The sequence below is a fragment of the Aspergillus aculeatus genome, assembly GCF_001890905.1.
Source record: "Aspergillus aculeatus ATCC 16872 unplaced genomic scaffold ASPACscaffold_21, whole genome shotgun sequence".
Taxonomy (NCBI): domain Eukaryota; kingdom Fungi; phylum Ascomycota; class Eurotiomycetes; order Eurotiales; family Aspergillaceae; genus Aspergillus; species Aspergillus aculeatus.
The window spans coordinates 25,355-42,950 of NW_017962996.1; the positions used below are offsets into that span (position 1 = coordinate 25,355).

Genomic DNA, 17,596 nt, shown 5'->3' on the forward strand with positions numbered 1-17,596 from the left:
GCTGAAGTTGTGCTGAGTGGATCCATCGCTTATTCTCAGTACGTAGCGTTGCCTAACCTACAGTTTAGAACTTGACGTCCCCACCTCCTCTTCCAAGCTCTTATTGACCGCCGCCAAAGCCCCCGGCAGATCGGCATGAAAATGCGGCCTATTCACACCACCCACCATGGCGATGCGTCGCCGGGGGCCTTCCAACACAGTCTCACCCGTGTGTGGCACTTGATGCATCGTCGGGATGACATTCTCAATATCCGAGGACACATCCGACTCATCCAGTGCGGCCTGCGTCGTCGTCGTCGTTGTTGTTTGCATGCCTTGCTTTTCAATCCAGCCCTTGCCACTGGCTTGAGACTCGGCGTCGTTTGGTCGAAGCGTTGTCCCATCCACCTGGCCCTCATCCCACTCCGCCAGATCTACCACCCTACCTTGTGGGGACTCCGACGGCAGAGGTCGCCCAAAACCAGCAGCCACCAAAGCACGCTTCGACCATTTGTTGTTGACATGCGCGAAATGCCACTGCACCAGGTTGGGAGCGGCATACCGATCCAGCTGTTTGCGGACGTCGATCAGGTTCTGGATGGCACTGATATCGACATTGTTGACCGCAGAGAAGTCAAGAATGATGGCTCGAAGTATGGGCTGAGAGGCAGACGAGTCCTCCATGGTCGACCTTTCCACATTTTTCCTCGCGCGGGGCCCGGGGTCGTTCCACGGCCGGTCCCCAGGCTTAGCATAGCTCGCAGGATCGGTCCGTCGGGTGTGATCGAAGATGTGCTGGACGAGGTGGTCGGTGTAATGATTGGCATTGGGGTAGTTGAACCCGTCCGAGAGACGGTAGATGAACACCCCGGGCGTGGGCTGAACCAGCTGAATCGCCGGGTTGGAGCCATCCGCGTGGGAGATCGGGAGGTAGAGCGATCGTGGAGCAGATTGAGTGTAATCATTCTTCGTCAGGTCGATCGTGCTGGAGTCATCCAACAGATGATCTCCGATAACGGAGTGGATTTGCACCTGCCCGAGGAACTGCCCGCGCGCTTTGGCGATGCGGAAGAGTAGAACCGCCAGGGACATGCAGATCGTACAGTAGATCCCGATCTCGATGGTCGAGAAAATGATGACCACTATCCCCACCAGGCAGATGATCGCGTCCAACGGGGCAACCTGCCAGAATCTGTAGATGGTGCTCGGCGGGGCGATAAGGTCTCCCACTGCATGTACAATCACCGCGGAGAGAGAAGATGATGGGATGAAGAAGAACAGAGCCGGCAAGGCATAGATCGCCAGCAGAACCACCACAGCAGTGATCACACCCGCTAGAGGCGTGCGCACCCCGGCTTTAGCCTTGATGGCCGTGCGTGAGAAGGAGCCGGTGGCGGGATACCCCCCGAGGAATGGTCCCAGCAGGTTCGCAATTCCGATGGCGATGAACTCTTGCGACGGATCGATGGTATAGTTGTTGACGCGACCGAATGATTTGGAAATAGCAATATGCTCAATCACCAAGACGATCACCGCGGCTGGCAGCTCGTGTGCAAAGGTTCGAATGATATCCACGCTGATTTTGGGGACTCCAGCGTGCTGAAAGCCGTACGGCACCTTGCCCAGCAGCTTGAAAGCAGGGTTGTGGCGACGGTGCAGGTTGACCGCCGCACTGATCATCGTGTAGAACAAGATGACAAAGACGGTGCGCAGAGTGGAGAGGAAGAAGAAGACTTTCGCCTTGTGAGGGTATTTGCGGGAGCCGTAATTGCAGGCCGACCGGATGCCATACAGCATAGCCAAGGCAGTCAGGCCCATGGCGGCGTCCATTTGGGAGGTCGGGAGATAGCGCAAGGTATCAATGATGACCTTGTATGTCGCTCCCCGAGTCGAGAAGCTGGCAGTCTCACCGAGAACAGTCTTAATCTGTCCAGCACACACGTTGATCGCGGAGCCGGTCATGAACGCTGTGATGGCCGGCAGCGGAATGAAATCGACGATGAACCCCAGACGAGTCAGTCCCAGAAAGGTGACGATGGCACCACACACAATGGCTAGAGCTCCGGCGATCGTGGTCGCTTCGATGTCGGGGTATTTCTCTTGCGTGTCGATGATAATGGTCCCGACGAGAGTAGACATGACTGCCACCGGCTAAGAGAGTAGAGGATAAGTTGGTCGGTCCTTGGGTGTGCATGGCATTTGAGAGCGAGTACTTACCCCGATGGTGATATCTTTGGAAGTGGCGAAGAACCAATAGATTAGAACCCCCATGAAGGAGGAGTAGAGTCCGTATTCCGCCGGCAGCTTAGCCAAGATGGCATAGGCCATGCCTTGGGGAATCACCACCGCACCGACAGTGATACCTGGAACCACCATCAGTCAGCCTTTCCGATCTTTGTGCTAGGCCATGAGCTGCACTTACCGGCAATCATGTCCCCAATGAACCACTGCATATTATATGACCAAATCCATTGCCAAAAGGGAAACATGTGATAGAAGTAGTGGCGGACGGCCCGCCCAGAGGGGGTATGTTCTCGCACCCAGTCGCCGAGGGTAGGCTCAGGCTCGAGATAGTAGTCGACATGTTCGTATGCGTCGCGGGCACCGGGCTTGTGGGTGGTAGGGATTGGATCAGAGGGGGTAAGTTCAATCCCCAGCAGTTTGGCTGCGAGACGGCCTATCTTGCTCAACATGATCCAAGGCTAGCAGGTGGGTGAGCTGCACAGAGAAATATTTGGCCGGGCGGTGGTCATGGTGCGGCGGGTGGTGTGGCATATAACTACGGAGTATATCGACCTGCATCCGGTAGTGGCAGCATTATGGGGCGCGATGTCGTGATTTTAGCTCCTCAATGCTCATTTGGTCTGCTGGCCAGCCCTACCAGGGTCTTCGCAACCTGCTCCCAGTGCCAGGGCTTCACTCTGGCCATTCTTGGAGTAGCCCAGCGACGGGACGTCGAGTACAATTGGGCTTCCGACTTCGATTCTCGTGGGAGAATGTTGTAATCTCTACGAGACCTTTCCGGCCTTTCCATGAATGGCTGCCGTAGAGAATACTCTCCCGTGTTCTGGTGGCGTGTGGCGTGGGTCGTAGCAGGGTGGCATTCAGTCCGTCAATGTTTTAGGTTGTTACGTCCACTAGGTGGTCATTCTAGCTCAGTGGCTCAGTACATTCAACCTTTGCATGTTTTACCTTGGTATCTTGGTCTATTCAGAGTATGATCATCACGCTCGTTGTATTCATGGCCTGGCTGACTCTCAAGCAGAGTGAAATGGGTGATGGAGGATGGGGGATTGGAGATGGAGAACGGGGCTGGGTGAGATAGATAGGGCTGACCCACCCGCAGTAGGGCTGACTCCATTTCTTCCCCCCCTGAACCACACAGCATCAGACCACTCACACCGCGGGTTTTGATTGCTGCCTAAACTGGGTCGGCCTGATGGGGAAACTATTGTGTTTTGACTGGACTGACGGGCCCGATCCCGACCCATACCAGAATGCTTGTAGACTAGGTAGTCGGGTTAGTCTGGTCGTCGTCACGCTCGTGTTTTCAGGTGTCCATCTTGTGCTCAACTGCAATAGCTCTCAAATATCCTTCCTTAACATAGGTATCCGGCTGCTCAAGAGTAAATCAACCATTTCAGTATCCGATACGAAGATCCGCAGTGCATGGCCCCTGACTTCGGCCCCCGGGAAGTTGAGAGGCAAAGCTACCGAGTTCGCTACAGAACCATGCTTCAGTCATGCTTCAATCCATCAATTTTGCTAAGACTACTACAACCAACAACACAAATCACAAAGTAACATGGTAAGCTAATTTCATTACGTGGACTCATTCCGAACAGACTAGCCGTGCTCCGGCAGAACTACAATCGAGAGGACACAATCGTCTGCTTCTTGAGGTCAAACCGATCCAGGTTCATGACCTTGTCCCAAGCGGCCACAAAGTCCTTGACAAATCGAGCTGGACCATCGACACTCCCATAAACTTCGGCGATCGCCCGCAGCTCGGCATGCGAGCCGAAGACCAGGTCCGCGCGCGTGGCCGTCCACTTGCGCTGGCCGGTCTTACGGTCTGTGCCCTCGTACAATTCCCGACTGGCATCGGTCGCCTTCCAGTCCGTGCTCATATCCAACAGATTGACGAAGAAGTCGTTCGTCAACTGCCCCGGTCGGGAGGTGAAGACCCCGTGAGACGATCCATCGTAGTTCGCGTTCAGCACGCGCAGACCCCCGACCAGGACGGCCAGTTCCGGCGCAGACAGACTGAGGAGATGAGCCCTGTCCACGAGGAACTGCTCCGTGCGCACGCGAGGGGTCGAGCGACCGTAGTTGCGAAAGCCATCGGCCACCGGCTCCAGATGACTGAAAGATTCGACGTCAGTCTGCTCCTGCGAGGCATCCGCCCGACCGGGGATGAAGGGGACTTGGATGTTGTGGCCAGCCTCACGAGCCGCCTGCTCGACAGCCGCACTGCCAGCCAGCACGATCAGATCGGCCAGGGAGACCTTCTTTCCGTTGGAAGCAGAGCCGTTGAACTCCTTCTGAATGGATTCTAGAGCGGTCAGGGTCTCCTGCAACCCGGGCTGACGGTTCACCTCCCAATCCCGCTGGGGCTGCAGGCGAATGCGGGCGCCGTTGGCACCGCCGCGCTTGTCGCTGGCCCGGAAGGTCGAGGCGGACGCCCACGCCGTCGACACCAGCTTCGACCGGTCGACGCCACTCTTCTCCAGGATGGTGCGCTTGAGGGAGGCGATATCGTTGGCATCAATGAGAGGATGGTTGACGGCAGGGATGGGATCCTGCCAGATCAACTCCTCGGTGGGGACCTCAGGTCCGATGTACCGAGTGCGGGGGCCCATGTCGCGGTGGAGAAGCTTGAACCAGGCGCGGGAGAAGGCATCGGCCAGCTGATCGGGGTTCTCGAGGAAACGACGCGAGATCTTCTCGTAGGTAGGGTCATAGCGGAGGGAGAGATCGGTGGTGAGCATAGTCGGCCGGTGGCGCTTGGAGGAATCGTAGGCGTCCGGGATAATGGCCTCGGAGTCCTTGGCCACATACTGGTGAGCCCCTGCGGGACTCTTGGTGAGCTCCCAGTCATAGCGGAACAGATACTCCAGGTAGTCGTTGCTCCACTTGGTGGGAGTCTTGGTCCAGATCACCTCCAGGCCACTGGTGATGGTGTCGGGGCCTTTGCCGGACTGGTGGTTGTTCTTCCAGCCGAGTCCCTGCGACTCAAGGCCCGCGCCTTCAGGCTCTGCCTCTACATTGCTGGACGGGGCAGCCCCGTGGGTCTTGCCGAAGCTGTGGCCGCCAGCGATGAGGGCGACCGTCTCTTCGTCGTTCATTCCCATGCGACTGAAGGTGACGCGGATGTCCCGAGCCGCAGCCACGGGGTCGGGATTGCCATCCGGACCTTCGGGGTTGACATAGATGAGACCCATGTGCGCCGACGCCAAGGGCTTCTCCAGGTCTCGCTTGTGAATGTCGCGGTGGGGGGATTGATCGCTGTCGACCACTCCCTCCGCCGCCACACCGGGCTTGCCATCGGAGTACCGGACATCGTTGCCCAGCCAGGTTGTCTCCCCACCCCAATAGACCGACTCATCGGCCTCGAAGGTGTCCGGGCGGCCACCCGAGAACCCAAAGGTCTTGAAGCCCATGGACTCGAGGGCCACATTGCCCGTCAGCAGCAGCAAATCGGCCCAGGAGATCTTGTCGCCGTACTTCTGCTTGATCGGCCACAGGAGCCGACGAGCCTTGTCTAGACTCACGTTGTCGGGCCAGCTGTTGAGGGGGGCAAACCGCTGCTGACCCTGCCCTCCACCGCCACGGCCGTCAAAGACCCGATAAGTGCCAGCACTGTGCCAGGCCATGCGGATGAAGAGACCCCCGTAGTGGCCGAAGTCGGCAGGCCACCAGTCCTGGGAGTCGGTCATCAGGGCATGGAGGTCTTTCTTGAGAGCGAAGTAATCCAGGCTCTGGAAGGCAGCAGCATAATCAAAGTCGGCCTTCAATGGGTTGGTGGTGGAGGTGTGCTGGCGGAGGATGTTGAGCTTCAGCTGCTCGGGCCACCAGTCGGTGTTACGCGTGCCCCCGCCGGCCACATTGGCCTGGGCCTTGTAGGGACACTTGGACTCGCCCATGATGGTGGGTGTTAGGGTATTTGAGAGGGAAGAAGTTGCTCAGTCAGAGATCTGAGGAGGAGGATGCTGGAATGCAATAATGCAATGATGGTGGTGATGATGATCAAGAAAAAGGATGATACTCAAGATGAAGATGGAGATGGAGATGAAGATGAGAGGAAGGAGGAATAGAAATCAGAAAAGAGGGGAAGAAACCCGGCCCCGCACTGTATACCTGTACTTATACCCTCCCAGTGAATGCAGGCTGGGTAAGACAGCCCGGCTGGCCAAGACGGCATGAGTAATGGACAACTGCCTCGCCCTTCATTTGCTGACTGACCACAAAGGGCCAGACACGTGGTGGGGATTTAAGCAGAAAGCGGGGGATCATCGGCATTGACGGCGGATATGGTGACTGTGGTGAATAATCCTCATTTCACCACTGGTTGTCGACATCATCACTGCTCACTGTGGAGGGAATAGGCCGTCTGCTGACCTGATTTGACCCCGCAAACCATGGATTCCCTCGGCCAACTGGCCAGCCCTAAGTGGCTGATGGGCCACTGGCTTCGTAACACCAAAGGGCCCAGACTCCCCTTGACTAATCCGTGGTTAGTCATCCCGCTGAGTGAGAATCCCTGTCCAGACTGAGTGGGATACATGCGGTATAAACCTGAGGTATGGTACTGGATTATATCAGATCAGATCAGATCAGATCAGATAGGCGGAGTGGTTACTAATTACACTACTCTAGACTACTCAAGGCACAATCATGAATCATAAGATATGGCATTGGGTGGGTATATGATACACATAACTCTAAAATACACCGGGTGATGCTCCCGCTCACCTAAACATCTCGAACCCCTCTACTTGCTCTCCTCTTTGGCCTCACTCGCCAGCTTCTCGATCTGGTCCTTTCGCTTCTTCAACACCTGCTGCAGCTCCTCGACCGTCTCCTTGAGCACTCCCTCCGCCTCCTTGCCCTTCTTCTCGCCCACCGTGCGCAGCGACTGCAGCTGGTTCAGGATGTCCGATCCGCCAGGGACCATCTTAGTCCACTTGTCCAGGTCGAAGGAGCTGCTGTTCTTGGCCTGATCGACCTTGTCCTTGACGAACTTCTCCACCTGCTCCGTCTTGCCGGAGGAGGCCGAGTCCTTGACCAGACCCCACAGCTCGCCGAAGTTGCCCTGCTTCAGCGCATCGGCGTTGTTCTCCACCAGCTCCTTCAGCTGGGGGTTCTTCTCCAGGTACTGCTTGCTCTCCTCGAGGCCCTTCTGCCACGCCTCATCGCCAAGCTTCTGCAGCTTCTCCTTTTTCTCCTGGACCAATTGGCGCACCTTCTCCGCCGACTGCACGCTGAATCCCTCCTTGGCAATGCTGGAGACCTGCTCCCAGGTCTTGTTGACCTCCTCCTTGGCCTGCGGGCCGTACGCGTCGCCCATCTGCTTCAGCTGGTCCCAGCTGCCACCGACCTTCTCCTGCAGCCAGGGGTGGTTGTCGAGGATATCCTCCGCCGCGTCACCGGACAGCTCGGCCAAGCGACCGAGGTGTTTCTGCAGCACGCGCAGGGCTTCGAAGGCGGTATCCGCATTGGAGCCGCCCTTCTTGGTCACGGCCTTGATCTCCGAGTAGGCGTCGCGAACGATCGCGTCGAACTCGCTGCCATGCTTCTGCTTGATCTTCTCGAGGTCGTCGAATGCGGTATCGATGTACTTGCGCGCTCCCGGGATGAAGCCGGCGTAGCTCTTCACGGTGTCGCGGAGCCAGTCGAAGGCCCTGTCGGGCTCGGGTACATTCTGAACGATTCCCTGCTTCACCTGGTCGGCGTAGTGCTGGGTCTGCTTGACTGTCTTGACCACCGTGCGGGCGCCGGAGAAGTGGTACCAGGCATATCCGGCCACGAGAGTGACCGCACCACCAGCCAGACCGCCAACCAGGGCGGGGTTGCTGCTGCTGCTACCGCTGGAGCTAGATTCTGCGGAAGAGGACTGGAAGCGGGCGTTGAAGTAACGGTTCTTCAGGGGGTTGGTGCGTTGCTGTCTGAGGCAGCGGGTCGCGACTCTGGGTGTGCGGTTCATCATGATGGGTGGTTGTGAGGGAATGTGTGAGAGAATATGTTGTGGGAAGAAGGGTGAGAGCAGACAGTTGAGGATATGGAAGTTAATTGATGGTTGATGCTGGATAGATTCGTGTTTTTATAATGGACTGAGTGAACACCGCAACCGGGGGGAGATTCCTCGGACTATAAATTACTGGGGGGAATGCAGCCATTCCGCACCCGTCAAGACCCCGTCAAGATGACGCACGCCCAGAGTCATCGTGCGCTAAACCGCATTGGGACCATTTCAATCTGGCCAAGACCCGATCCGGCTCCGGCCCAGCGACCCGGTGCCCACGACGTAATCATTCCTTCATCCTCGCTGTTTTTACGCCCACGTCATGCTTCATAGCCGGGAACAATAGACGAGACGAGCATTTCCTGGTTGGGGGAGTCTGTACCTGACGCACGGACCCATTCCCGTCCAGGGATTTCGACATTACCCCATGTGAAGGAAGTGTAGCATAATTTAGTCGGGTATGACGGTCGTGGCTGTTGAGGGCACTCCCCCTCTGAGTTGTTTGTGGATGGATTGCTTGGTAGTGGGCGATTCGTTGCCAGCTGTCGAGAGGCAGACCCCTTGCAAGGGTCGTCGCATTATAGATCACCGTAACAAATGAAAATGTAGTGAGGTACCACACATATGTATCTTCAGTCTTGCAGTCTTGGTGACCGCGGCTACTCCCGCCGCAGGGGCCTTTACCACCTCCAATTATAGCAACAACAAGGTCCAGCTTCTTTATGTATGGCTCTCCCATAAGAATTCCTCCTACAGTCGTGAACTTACTGACCATCAGCACTACTAGGGCAACAAATTTACATGCGCAACAATCAGGAAGCTATCGTGTCTCATATTGACCTGCAAAGATACACTTGCGGACGGAAGCCGCCACGCCCATATCTAAAGAGCCACCAGTTGCCTTTCTTGAAACCCGCTTCACCATCCCCAGCACTGCAGAACCTGCTGCCCATGTCCTCCGCAAACTGCGCTCGCACATCCAGGTTCACCTCCTGCCATGTGCTCCATCAACGAAAGTCACTGAGATGACTTAGACGTAGGAGATAGTAACCGAGGAGTCGCTGTTAATAGTGACATCAGTCACGACCTTGCCGGACTGCTCAATCTCAATGACGGTGGCGTCATCGAGGCCGACGCTCTCGCCGCCAGCAGCCTGGGCAACGGCGCCGGTGAAGGTCACGGTGCCGAAGTCGACCAAGTTAACCAGGGAGCCATTCTCCTCGAAGTCTGTACACAGGATTAGTACAGGCGATAATGATGCTAGTCAAATTACCACTCCGACACAGACTTACCTTCCACGATCCACTCAGCATTCTGACCACCGAGCTTGGCACTGGAGTAAGGAGCAGACAGCTTCTTGGTCACAGTCTGGCCAGTGCTCTTGTTCTCAATGATAGCAGTCCCGCTGGTAGAAGAGGACGACTCAACGATGGCGACGATCACATCACCGGCAGAGATGTCGATGCTGCCGCTGAAGTCGTAGGCGTAGTCGGGATACCACTCGTACCAGGCATCATAGGAAGCGCGGCCATTGGTGAGGGTGAAGTCGATACCGGTCTGAAGAATGGCGTTGCCGTAGGTGTCACCGTCAATGCCCACCCAGGCGGAGGCAGCGCCGCTACCGGTGCCGGTGGGTTCGGGGACAGTAAAGGTACCAGTCACAGCCGTGTAGGTCGCAGAAGCTGAGGGGGGGCTCTCCAGGACGGCACCAGACCAGTTTGAGCTGTACTCCACGTTGGTCTGGTTCTTGACCGTCGCGGGGCGGTTGACAGCCTCGAGAGGGCGAGAGCCGCGAGTGCCAGAAGCGCGAGCCTTGACACGAGCTTCGAGACCGCGGTTGGGGATGGCAGCAACGGTACCAGCGAGGATGCTAGCAGCAATAGCGGCGGTGAACTTCATTTTGATGGATTGGATAGTGACTTGAAGTGAGCAATTGAAGAAGTTGGAGTATTGAAGCTAGAGATATTCGCGATGGAGCAGAGAGCTGGCTGATGATGATGGAGGAAAAGCATTGGGGAGGGCAATTCACGAAGTATTTATGCTTCTCAGAACGAGCCCTCCATCCTCCATCCTCACGCTCATCCTCGGAGACACCCTCATCGCATCATTTCACCTCATTGTATCCTGGCCATCGCACGATGAGCCTTGAGTAGAAGTTGAGAACATTCGTGATCGCAACGATGCGGGAGAAGATGTCGACATGCATCGGACTCCGGTGGACCAGCGGTGCCCTGAAGAGTCCTGCAGGCTGAAGACTGTGAAGACTGTCCATGCAGGGTCTTGGCACTCGCCCTAGCGCAGATTTTGGCGCACTTCATCTCCTTCAACATCATCACCACATCCATTGCGCCATTGACGCGAGGTTTGACCCCGACGTCCCTGAAAATGATGCTTGCGCATCTCAACGGCGTACTCGCCATGTCTCCGTTCGACCAAGGGACTATACGCGGAGTTCCAACTCTGTCGCAAGCTGGTTCTGAGGACATGAAGATGAGAGATGTAGAAAAGCATTGCAGCCCGTTGGTGACCCGGTCGGTGCTGAACACCTTGGCAATGGCGTGCCAACCCGGGGGGCATTGAAGCCAATATTTGCCAATATTTTAGGGGCGGAGTACAGGGTGCCATCCACCGGCTCCTGCAGATAAAGTGCCTGCAGGATTAATATAAGCGTGCGGGGTGCAATGGTCGCAATGGTTGTTAACGCAGTTGCGTGATTTCATATACCGGATGAGTTGATGAGGAAGCTTGCAGCATTGGGTTGGATTATGAAAGAGGTAGTTATGCAGAGGGCAAGCAGATGAGTCAGCTTTCCCGTGCATTAATCCCGTGACCCTGGAACAATCCCGCCCGATAAACAACTCAAATAGCTCAAACAGTACAAACAATTCCAATAGGTCCAATAAGTTAAACAGTACAAACAACAACAACCACCACCACCACCACCACGACTACCAACCATCACTTATCTATCTATATAACCTTAACTTTAACTACTACCACGGCTTCTGTTGATCCCTACTTCCACTCCCCTCACGCTGCTTGTTACCTAATCTTGGAAACCCGAAGCGGTTGTTCCATTTCATTCACAATCCCAAACCTAAGACCCCGTTGTCACTGCGCGCCCACTCAGTCAAGTCCTGTCCTCGGCAGCTTCGCAATCCGCTCCTCCCACCCACTTTCTCGATCTCAACATCTCCGTTCGCATCTCTGACTACACACCCATCGATGATGGTATCGGAACGATGAAGCGGTAGGAATTCATCCACCGTCACGCCAGAACTCACATCCCGATCGGAACATTCCGACGCCGCTTTTCCGTCTAGACCAGCAACGGCCCTGCCCCCTCGACTATGTCGATTCGATAGGATGTCCGACTTGTGGAATCGGTCTTGCAAAAAGTCCATTTCTTGGACTCTGAGTGCCCTGCTCGACGACATCTGCTACACCTCAACATCAAGATGGATGATTGATATATCAGCAAACCGCCTGCTCCTCTCCCAGCATCAACCTCACTCGACTCGGCCCAGGGATCTCGTTCTTGCTGCCTTTGTCGCGGAGAGGACATGGCCCAGGGTGAATTCTTCTGGTGCCCGGAGCCCAACACTGATCACTCGCTGCACATCATCGACGGAGTCCCATCACCCCTGATCAAATGGGCGGAGGAAGGATATTCGGTTGTTGAAGTCCAAGAACAAGCTTTGGCTGGTGGTGGTGATCACGATGCATTACCATCGCCTTGGACGCTTTGGCAGCTAGCAAGGACTCTGACATCGGAAAGATAGGCTTAATCGGCATCTCGATCTCCCCTTCCGTGAAACAAGGAGGTCGACTCCTGATCCAGGGACAGAGTGTACGACCCTCAACTGTGGATTTCCGTAGCCACCATCATCCCTGGCCTCTCGAGCATCGTCGCGACTGTGATATATGGAGAGGCTGGGGCTAGACACCCAAGGGCCTGTACTCCGGCCGCTCAGCCGATTCTCTGCCACCTTGTCGGGCACAAGACCCAAGACTCAGAGCCGCCAGACCAGCCAGCCCTCCTCGGAGTATTGCTACCCCACCGCCAAATCCTTTTTATTTGCCACGCCCTTCACCGACGACTTTCCGTATGGCCCGGAGTCCATTTCTTATACTCGCAGTCTGTCTTGCTTAAAGCCTTTGATGGCAGGCCTATACTATGATTTGGAGACCATCTGGGACGAGCACACCTTCTTCAGCCATGACCGGGAGCTGGATTGGCTGTAAGTCGTTCAATTCAACTTTCTGACCCCATTACGTCTCCAATCCCAGGTCCACTACATCTCCTCTAATACCGAACACTAATCTTCAGGACGCAGTCTGCCCAGAGTGTTCCCAACGCACAAACGCGCTGCAATCCCCTTCCAGGCGGTGGTGAATATCCGTGGGGATTAACTGTACCACGAACACATTCCATGGGATCAAGGCACCGTGCTCGCACAACTCGGGCTTATACCGGATTATATGCCCTTCCCATGTCCTTTGCCAGATGGTCGGAGGGTTGAGTACCGCGTGCCAGTGTGTGGGATAGGCACGGCGGGGAAATTGCGAGATCACACGGCGGTCCCTTCGAATCAGCTTTTCGAGTATAAGGTGCGGGAATACTTGGAAGAGCCGCGAGTTGTGTTTAAAGAGCAGCGCCCCATACGGGAATCTTACGCCCAATCATCAACCTTCCACGTTAGTAAATCATGATGCCAGGATTCTTAAAAATGACTTGGTCTACTCTTTGATCAATAGGCAAGATAGGTAATGCGCAATGCGCGTTGCTTTCATAGATCGCACTATTTCGCATACTAATGAAGTGGGCTACATTACAATGGTTGTCTGCATAGCACATCGGGGCCGACTTCTTCTTCATTGGCACTGGAGGCAAGCGCACGATGACCTAGTGTGTGGTATGTCGGGACTAATGGCCAAGCACCAAATCAGTCAGACTTTGAACCCCGATACGCTTTTCAGCAAACCATCGACTCTGCAGCATTGGAGGAAACAAATGGTCGATGGTAACAGAAGACCAATCCACCCCCTCAAAGCCGCACGGCTGTCTAGCGTATCCATCTTTGCGTGAGTTCTAACAATGGCCCTGTGGTTCGGAAAAAGCCCTTGTGGGTCGTACTTCTCGCTGATCTTAAGGAATCTTGCGAGCGCGGTATCACTCAGAACCCGAGTCTGTGTGTAGTGGTCAGTTTCTGTAGCTAGGCAGGCTAAGGCCAGACAAAACGTACATTGGCAGTCTCGTTGTTCATATCAATCTCGGTGATATACTGTCACACAGCGTCGGGAATCGCATCTCACGCACTCACCAGCGTCCGGGCTTCGAGAACGGTGTCAGTATAGCATAAAAGATTGAGGTTGAGATGTAATTTCGCGCCCGCCGGGATCTCGTCGGAGTCGTCTTGGGGATCGTACTTTTCCGGGTAGTCAATCGTGATATTGAGATCGGTTCTGTACTTGGGAGTATGGCGACCTCGCTCGATGGTCCAGGTCATTAGGAATTCATAGCTGTGATCGTCGATCTCAAATTTGAACGTGCGTTCCCACATCTTGGAGGCACGGATGGTCCGTCCCCAGAAACGCGTGATAATGCCAAAGAACCCCAAGCCTGAGCCACGGACTGCCCAGAAGAGGTCTCAATTCTCAGTCCGACTGGCGATGAGGACGCGCCCATCGGGGACGACCTCAAAACGCTCGATCCAAGTCTGGCTGGTTGCCCCCCCAGCCACGGACAAACCATCCTTGGCCCCCCAGCGAGTATTAACCTGCCTGACCCGACTGTTGGTGCATGTCCGTGCGGGAAAACCGTTGGACCGATCCCAGTGTCGCGGCCAATTCCTCCACGCGAGAAGAAGGTCCAAAGCAGATCTCACGGGTCACGGGGTTGTAGTCAACGTGGCGGTTGAGCTTGACAGTGTCAATCAGGATGCCGTCTGGGATGAGGTTGCCTAGGTCCATGGTATGACCCGATGATCGAATCTCCACGGTTGTTCTCAGCTCAGAAGCCCGCTTGAACCCGCAGCCACATCGGCAGCGGTTTCCACCAAATGGATCTCGCGAGGATAGCGAGCTAGGGTCTCGGCGGTTGGGTTCATGCACCGGCATCGTTCGTACGCCGGTGAACCACGGTGAAGGGCTTTCTGACTGCCATAGTTAGGCGCCGTGGTGTATTTGGGTTGCTGCTGAGACATGACTGTAACGTAGCTTGGCGAGGCAGGGAGTAGTTGGGAAGTTCCTGAGGGTTCAGGCGGAGCACGGAACAAGGGTTTTGTCTCAAGCTGAGCTATGTTGTGTGGCCACAATGCTGCCATTGCTGACGGGCTAGACTATCGGAATTGACAATGTGAGTGAGGGGGTGGATAGTGAATTAGTGAATCGGAATGCGGAAGCCCTAAGAAAGCCGCGGACATTGCAAAGCGTTACTTTTCGGAGCTCACCTCATCGACATCCAACAAGATGACTAGAACAACTCTAGAAATCGACATCATTGTCGTTGGGACAGGTAGGCCTCTCTATGTCACCATCTCCACCTATGACGGAGGATCAAGTTCCGAATTTGCTAACTCCTGGTTGTATTGTTTCGGATGGTTTGGTTTGTCTGCTGCGAAGCACTACATTCAGCTGCATCCTCAGGACCACATTGTAGTCCTCGAATCAGCTGGCTCGTGTGGAGGTACATGGGGACAGGAAAGACTCTGTCCTGGAGTCAAGTCGAATAACATGGTGGGCTCTTACGAATACCTCGACTTTCCCATGTCGGAAGGCGTCTATGGGGTCAAGGCCGACAGCCACATCCCCGCGGCCACTTTACATCGGTATTTGACTGACTACGCCAAACACTTTGAAGTCTTTGATCGAATTCAATTCCACACACGGGTGATCGCAGTGCAGCCACGCTCAGAAGATGATGGGTGGAGACTTCATGTTGCCTGTTCGAACGACCCATTCAACTCCACCACGACAATTGAAACTCAACGACTGATACTGGCCCCCAGCCTCTCCTCTTTACCAAGTATTCCCTCATACTCTGGCCAGGATACCTTCCGCGGTCCTGTGTTCCACGCCAAGGATTTCGAACGCGAGGCAGACACGTTGACAAGCTGATATGGTTCTCCCCGAGTCCCTGGCAAGATGAGGATGGCTACTCGACCGTGCGCTCAGTTCTGCACGGTACCAAGTTGAGGAACCTCCTTCTGAACAACTTCTGGTTCTTTCTTTCTGCGGATATCATTGAATCGAACGGGTAGGAGGACCATCATCACCCCTCGCTGCTCGCACTGAAACCGTGGTACTCGGCCTATTGGACAGGCTCGGGTGTCTCCTAGCACAATTCTGTTACCAGCATGTTGATCACGTCAAGCAGTATGGTAGTACTCGTAGGTAGCCATTCATAGGTGTAGTGTAGATTTGGGTGGTTCTTTCCTTGTTCATCCTCCTTGTTCAGAGCACCGTGTTCGAATAAAGCCGCCCCTCACTTGAACATCTCGCCTGTTAAGCCGTTAAATAGAAAAACAAAAAAAACGGCCGGAGCCATAATCTTCCAACAGATAGTCACAGAAACGTTAACAATAGAAAAGAAACGTTACAAATCCAAAGAAACCTGCGGGGAAAACCCCCCGTATAGACTTGCCAGAAATGTAAGTATTTACTGTACAAGGCCGTCTCCACCCTGCGAAGATAGAGCAGATAAAGCCTTCAGTCATGTAACTACGCCCCTGGAACAGAGAGAATCAAACTTGGTGTTTAATCACACAAACGGACCACCAATCTTTCTCCTCCGAACCTCCCTCTTTCTTAACATCTGCGACCCCTTCACAACCCCCTCCCATGATCCCTCTACCTCCCGGGATAGATGCGATCTGATTAAGCCCTTTGTCCACCGGCGCTTGCACTTCGTGATCCCAACCAACCGTTACCTCTAACTCCCAGACGTCTTCGTGACAATGATACGCACCGTCCAGCATGACCTCCTTCCCAAACATCTCATAGACAAACCTTGGCAACGTCGATATACTCCATACCTTATCTAAACAAGTTAAGCATCGCTCTGCAGTCGTGGAGCATCAAAGCTGTTATGCTATCCCTAGCAACCGCGTCTTGACTTCAGTACCAATGCGTTGAGGCACTGTTGCCTCCTGGCCCGTCGGCCTTAAGTAGTGACGGGCACCCGGGCGGCAGGCAGCATGGCAGCAAGGCAGCAAGGCAGAAAGGCAACAACATATTGATGCACGTGACCTCCACGGTCGGGCTTTCGATCGCAGCCATTTCTCTGCTCCCACCCACAACCAACCACTCAACACTAATCCCTCTAATACTCGAGACGACAAACCCTTCACCATTCTCGGTGTAACCAAGCTCATTGCTTCTCTTCTTGTCACCTGAACAGGTAGAAGCTCTACTCTCTTACTCGAACCACGCACCGACAGAGTTACAATGAGGCTTGTGCCATGACACTTGGGGCTCTCATTTCCTCCTCCACCCAACCCTGGGATGCTCTTACGAGCGGACAGCGCTTTATTACTTTCAAATGCTAATTTCTAGGTCGTCTCGTTCCTATTCCCCCTGTGCGGATGCTCTAGATCAATCCCATCACCAACTTTCAAGTTCCTCCGACCCTCCACCAAGTTCCAACTTAAACGAGATCCGCTCGTTGCAAAGCAAACGGAGCTTTGAGACGAACATGATCGAAGCAGAAGTAACCTGTCTCTTTCAATCGGAAAGCGCCGTCTTTATTTCCTCGAGCAGCCTTACGTTTGAAGGCCTCCAAGGGCTCTCCGCCCTGGAAAGTCCGACCGGCCGTTTGCCGACCCGATCCACCCACGCTTGCATACATCCCCCAATTTATCACGGGCACTTTGGCACACGACTTGGTCGGATCCAATGCTTGGATTTCGTGGCTATAAGAGGGTAGAATATGCTTGACTGTAGAGGGGGGGCGAGGGGGGTTGGGAGTAGGTCGTAGGCGAATTCGACGAATGGTCTTCTGGTGACCGGCACTACAGGGTTACTCCCAGGTGTTTAGTCTTATCCTTCCAAGTTGATAGCAAGCTCGGGGCTATCCGTAGCTATCTCAGCTTTGTCGGGGCACAGCAGGCGAACAATTAGTGGCATGACCCTTCATCGGGTCTTATAGAGCAATAGCCCGGTCCATGGTGATAACTTCCATTGAAGAGTCGACCTGGACACTTTCTCTTTCAATCCGCTGCCACAATTGTCTTGCCTTCTGTTAAGTATACCGTAACAGTGTACCGAATTTATGCAAGGATATATGGCTCTGGCAACACTGTGGTAAACCTCTAGTCTATGTTACGGTGGATAACAATACAAAAAGTGGATAATATATATTGATTCCGATGC

At 54.6% G+C, this 17,596-nt stretch overlaps 5 protein-coding genes across 5 annotated transcripts; 1 reads left to right on the forward strand and 4 right to left on the reverse strand.

The window, feature by feature from the left end:
• Positions 1 to 57: 57 nt before the first annotated feature.
• ASPACDRAFT_64470 (SLC26/SulP family anion transporter) lies at positions 58 to 2,672 on the reverse strand (the record flags this gene model as incomplete). The annotated part of the gene is made up of 3 exons (XM_020204002.1): positions 58 to 2,130; positions 2,197 to 2,342; positions 2,402 to 2,672. 3 exons carry the CDS (start codon positions 2,670 to 2,672, stop codon positions 58 to 60), a joined length of 2,490 nt encoding a protein of 829 aa, XP_020051524.1.
• Positions 2,673 to 3,845: 1,173 nt separating this feature from the next.
• ASPACDRAFT_36660 (catalase/peroxidase) lies at positions 3,846 to 6,125 on the reverse strand (the record flags this gene model as incomplete). The annotated part of the gene is made up of 1 exon (XM_020200231.1): positions 3,846 to 6,125. One exon carries the CDS (start codon positions 6,123 to 6,125, stop codon positions 3,846 to 3,848), a length of 2,280 nt encoding a protein of 759 aa, XP_020051525.1.
• Positions 6,126 to 6,973: 848 nt separating this feature from the next.
• On the reverse strand, positions 6,974 to 8,188 carry ASPACDRAFT_36783 (uncharacterized protein; the record flags this gene model as incomplete). The annotated part of the gene is made up of 1 exon (XM_020200245.1): positions 6,974 to 8,188. The coding sequence occupies one exon, from the start codon at positions 8,186 to 8,188 to the stop codon at positions 6,974 to 6,976; it is 1,215 nt and encodes a 404-aa protein (XP_020051526.1).
• Positions 8,189 to 9,254: 1,066 nt separating this feature from the next.
• Positions 9,255 to 10,123, reverse strand: ASPACDRAFT_55248 (A4/G1 family peptidase; the record flags this gene model as incomplete). The annotated part of the gene is made up of 2 exons (XM_020202973.1): positions 9,255 to 9,451; positions 9,517 to 10,123. The coding sequence occupies 2 exons, from the start codon at positions 10,121 to 10,123 to the stop codon at positions 9,255 to 9,257; spliced, it is 804 nt and encodes a 267-aa protein (XP_020051527.1).
• Positions 10,124 to 14,695: 4,572 nt separating this feature from the next.
• On the forward strand, positions 14,696 to 15,509 carry ASPACDRAFT_1891811 (uncharacterized protein; the record flags this gene model as incomplete). The annotated part of the gene is made up of 1 exon (XM_020198638.1): positions 14,696 to 15,509. The coding sequence occupies one exon, from the start codon at positions 14,696 to 14,698 to the stop codon at positions 15,341 to 15,343; it is 648 nt and encodes a 215-aa protein (XP_020051528.1). The 3' UTR covers positions 15,344 to 15,509.
• Positions 15,510 to 17,596: the final 2,087 nt, after the last annotated feature.